Source organism: Oryzias melastigma, linkage group LG9 (genome assembly GCF_002922805.2).
Source record: "Oryzias melastigma strain HK-1 linkage group LG9, ASM292280v2, whole genome shotgun sequence".
Lineage (NCBI taxonomy): Eukaryota > Metazoa > Chordata > Actinopteri > Beloniformes > Adrianichthyidae > Oryzias > Oryzias melastigma.
This window is the reverse complement of record NC_050520.1, coordinates 1,098,811-1,103,111: the sequence shown is the minus strand read 5'-3', so window position 1 is coordinate 1,103,111 and position 4,301 is coordinate 1,098,811. Positions and strand designations below refer to the sequence as shown.

Genomic DNA, 4,301 nt, shown 5'->3' with positions numbered 1-4,301 from the left:
TTAACCGTCAAACTCTCGTTTACAGTCCGGAGCTTTGATGAGCTTCATAGAAAAGCAAAGTGGCAGAAACACAAAACAACAACAACAACAACCCCCGCCCCGCTGGATCCCTTCTGTCTGGTTCTGCCGGGTCGCCCTGCGGTCCGCTGTAATAATCTCAGACGTGATGAAACGCAGCAGCTCTGTTTGTTTATGCATGGGGCCGATTGTGTTACAGGAGGGTAATAAATGGAGCTGAGCCACAGAGGAGGGGGGCAGGAACCAGAACCAGAACCAGCTGCAGTGGAAAGAGCAAAGGGTGTAAACGGTGATAAGTGTGGTTTCCTGGCCCCTCCACTCCTGCGAGGGCGAGCAGAGGGTGAGCCGTAGAGCTCTGCAGCTGCTTCACGGGCTGGTGGCGCTCTCGCCGTTTCACTGAGTCGCAGTGAACCTTTAAACGCTGCGAGTGGAGCGCAGCGCCGCCTCAGCTCTCAAGTACTTTGGGTTTCGGGTTTCTCTGTGATTGATTGCTAATGAAGCGTTCCTGCAGATCTTTTTGTTTCACTTCTCTGCTTTTCGTGTCCCTCCAGAGTGAAATCATGACTCCATGTTTGAGATGTTAAACTAATTAAAGCTGCAAGCCTCCACCCCAACGGAGCTGCCAGCACGCCGTCGATCACAAGCGGAGCGGCTGTAGTTCAGCTTTTCTCGTCCTGCTCTGATCCTCTTCGGATCTATTGTAACGTGCTCCCAGTGGTCTGTGATTATGATGATGCTGTTTATAGTCTAAATCAAAAGCTGGTGTCGTTTTCTAGGACGTAGTTTCTGCAGGAGTTCATCAGAAATGCATGTTTACTCCGAGGTTTTCTTATTATCATCTTGTTTATTTGAGATCTCAGATCACTTAGACATAAATCAGTCAGAGACGCTTTGACGAACGTCTGATAAATATTCATCTGCTGCCACCAGCTTCATTACTTCTTGTTTAACCTCGGAGCCGACGCCCACGCAGAACTGCCCCGGGGCGAATTCACTTCTGATGTGTGTGGGCGCCGTCAGACGGGCCCTTCACGCTGACCTTTCTCATCCCCACGCCGGCATTCTTCCGCCTGCAGCTCACCAGCTGCTCAGAAAACAGGAGTCAGCTGACCGCCACGCTTCCTGCCTGCCGACCGGCAGGTGCACGGCGGCGACCCGGACCGGCGGTTCTGAGGAGAGTCTGATGGAATCTGTGCTCTTGTGTATTTGTCAGAAGAAGAGTTTGTGGTTTTGGTTTGAACCTGTGAAGACTCAAACCAGAGCGTCCAGATGGATCCAGATATACTCAAACTTTTAAACGTCTGATTGAGAAAAAGAAGTCTTGAGTTTACAAGAACGATTCTAATTGCTATAAAATCTGTTCCAGGATGATGTCATAGTAAAACCTGCCATGAAGCATAAATGCTTCTTTTCTAAATGCAGTCACTGAAGACGCTAAATGCTAATGTCTTAACGTTTTCATACTGAACTGTATGGAGATAAATTGGGACAATATTATTTAAAACCCAAATAATACAAATTTAAAATAATATTGGTATTTGATCAAAAACTATTGTAAAATAAACTTTATTATTTTCAGCCTTAAATGTTTTGTTTTTTCGGTTTCAAAACAGAAAATCTCAACTACAAAACGTAGTTTTCACTTTCAACTTTTTCTATTTCAATTTTGAGATTTTCCGATTCGACCACCAGGATTCTGAATGACAATAATGAATCGGGACTCGAAATGACTCGTTCCATCCTCACAATTTTCCAAAAACTTGGACCGCTTGGAATAAAGTAATATGAGAAATCTTATCAATAAATGTAGAAAATCTTTCTAAAAAATCTAAATGACTATTTTCATTTGCTATCAATTCTGAAAAAATCATTTAAAAATATTCATACTCCAGACACCCGGCAGTAAAACCATTTAAAATCTGATTTTTTTTACATTGAAGTTGATGAGAAATGTCTTTTGTAGCCAGCCTCTAGTGGTCATTTAAAGAACTGCAACTTTTATTTATTACTTTTATTACTTCTGGCTTTTAGTTTAAATCTGGGAGCAGAAGTTGGAAAATTGTCTTAGTTTTTAAATCTGAATTAGATTCTGCTTTTGTTTCAAACAACAAAACAACTCTTTTCAGTTTGAAAGAATTATATTTTTAACTGTTTGTGAGTATTTTCTATCACTTTGGTTGTTAGTTGTTGCTGTTTTCATCTTCTTCCTTAAATGAAAACATTGATGTGTCTGCAGACGTCTGCAGAGGTCTCTGCGCGCCCAGCGCTGCATCATGCACCTTTGTCTTCATTTCTCCCCCCTGACTTGTTAAACCAGATTCCATCAGCAGCTTTGAAGTCGTCTGGATGTGTTTGTGTTTTTCTCCTTTACTTGTTGCGCCTGCGACACAGATGTGTTTCAGAGGCTTTGTTCTGACTCTCCAAACAACTCCAATGCTTTATTGGGGGGGGGGGCACCGTGCATGCAGGAATGCAGATTGCACTGCGCAGACCTACCTGCAGATGCAGACCTGACTGCTGCGGCAGACGGAGCTGTTCTGTCAGACGACGGCGGGATGAAGAGATCAGCTGCTGCAGCCGGCAATCTTCTTGTCAAAGCAAAGTGGATGAAGAGCCTTCCTGTCTTTAATCTGGCTGCAGACTCCCACAATGCATCTCTCTGCCTCGCGTTAGAGTGGGTTGCTGTTTCCAAACCCAGTCATTTGCAGACACACCTGATGGGTTCTCCTCCGTCCTGGAGGACGCCGCTTTCACAGACGTCCTCTCATCCTGATTGGAGCTCGGAGCTGCAGGATTCACCTCCTGCAGATGCAGCCTGAAAATCAGGATTTTGTTTGGATCTGTTCGAGTCGGAGACCCTCATGGGGTGAGGAACGTCTGCAGCCTGAAGCTCGACGGTCCATTGATGGTCAGAAACCCTGGTGTGTGTTGTTTCCTGTGTTCCTCTGGAAACAGCGAGTCAGGAATCTGCGTCTACGCGCTGAAGATTGACTGTGGATGCATCAACAGTCTGCGTCTCTACCCTTCTAGTCGCTCCAGGGCTGCTCCGTGGTGCAGTGGTTACCGCTCTCACCTCACAGCGAGGAGTTCCTGGTTCAAATCCCAGCTGGGGCGTCTCTGTGTGGAGTTTGTATGTGCAGGTTTTCTCTGGACTTCCTCCCGCCGTCCAGAAACTCGCTTCATAGTCGTAGGTCGACTGGAGTCTCCACACGACCCTCACAGGTGTGAATGTGAGTCTCTCCCTGCAGCAGACGACAACCTGTTCACTGTGAACCCCCACTGGGATAAGCTCCAGCAACCTTGTGACCTCGAAAGATCTCTATTGGGTTCTGACGTACAAGCCAGAGGTGGGGACTCGAGTCACCGGACTCGGACTCGAGTCATAATTTTGACGACTTTAGAATCAACTTGGACTTACAGACCCTGAAAGCACACATGACCTGTGGAATTAATATACTGTTTTTAAAGTGACTTGACAGGACTTGAACCCTTAATATACAGACTTGTGACTTGACTTGAGATTTGTTGGTCTTGACTTGCGACTCGACTTGGGATTTTACTGGTTTTGACTTGGGCGTTGACTCAAGACTTAAGACTTACTTGAGACTTGCAAAACAATGACTTGGCCCCACCTTTGGTTCACACTAATCTTTACTAGTCATGGATAAAAAGTCTGGTTTGTTAAACGCGTCCGTCCGCATGTCCTCCCGTGTTTGGCCTTCCAGTTTTTAGAGAAGGAGATTATCCGGAATAATCCAAGGAGACCAAGTTTAGCCTGTTGGTCCGACGTCCGGGTAAAGCGTTTCTGTTCGGGATAACCAGGAGGATTTCATCCTGAAACTTGTTCATAACTTTCTTTTTCCTCTCTTCTGTCTGTCTTCAGTGCCGGGAAACTTGGGCTGCTTCAAGGACAGCGGTAACCCGCCCACGCTCTCCGGCGCCAACGAGATCTCCACCAAGCTGACCATTCAGAACTGCATCAGCTTCTGCAGGAAGAGGAGATACAGGGTGAGACTCGAGCCAGAAGATGTCTCCAGGTGGTTGTTTCCTGCAGCCGTCCTCTTCCTGAAGCAGATGACAGATCGTCACGGTGACAGATTGTCATCTTGACAGATCGTCACGGTGACAGATCGTCACGGTGACAGATTGTCTCAGTGACAGATCGTCATCTTGACAGATCGTCACCTTGACATATCGTGACGGTGACAGATCACCACAGTAACCAGGGCGGTCACCTGGAGATGACCGTCTACCCGCCGTCTGCCGGGCCGTTTCCTCTGCTC

At 46.6% G+C, this 4,301-nt stretch overlaps 1 protein-coding gene across 3 annotated transcripts in view; it reads left to right on the top strand.

Annotated features, from left to right (window-relative positions):
* The window catches only part of kremen1 (kringle containing transmembrane protein 1), a 53,661-nt gene that overhangs the window by 41,053 nt on the left and 8,307 nt on the right, over positions 1 to 4,301 (top strand). For all 3 annotated transcript variants that reach the window (XM_024258030.2, XM_024258031.2, XM_024258032.2), the window contains exon 4: positions 3,902 to 4,026. In XM_024258030.2, coding sequence (XP_024113798.1) covers positions 3,902 to 4,026 — 125 coding nt within the window. The remainder of the gene's footprint in view (positions 1 to 3,901; positions 4,027 to 4,301) is intronic.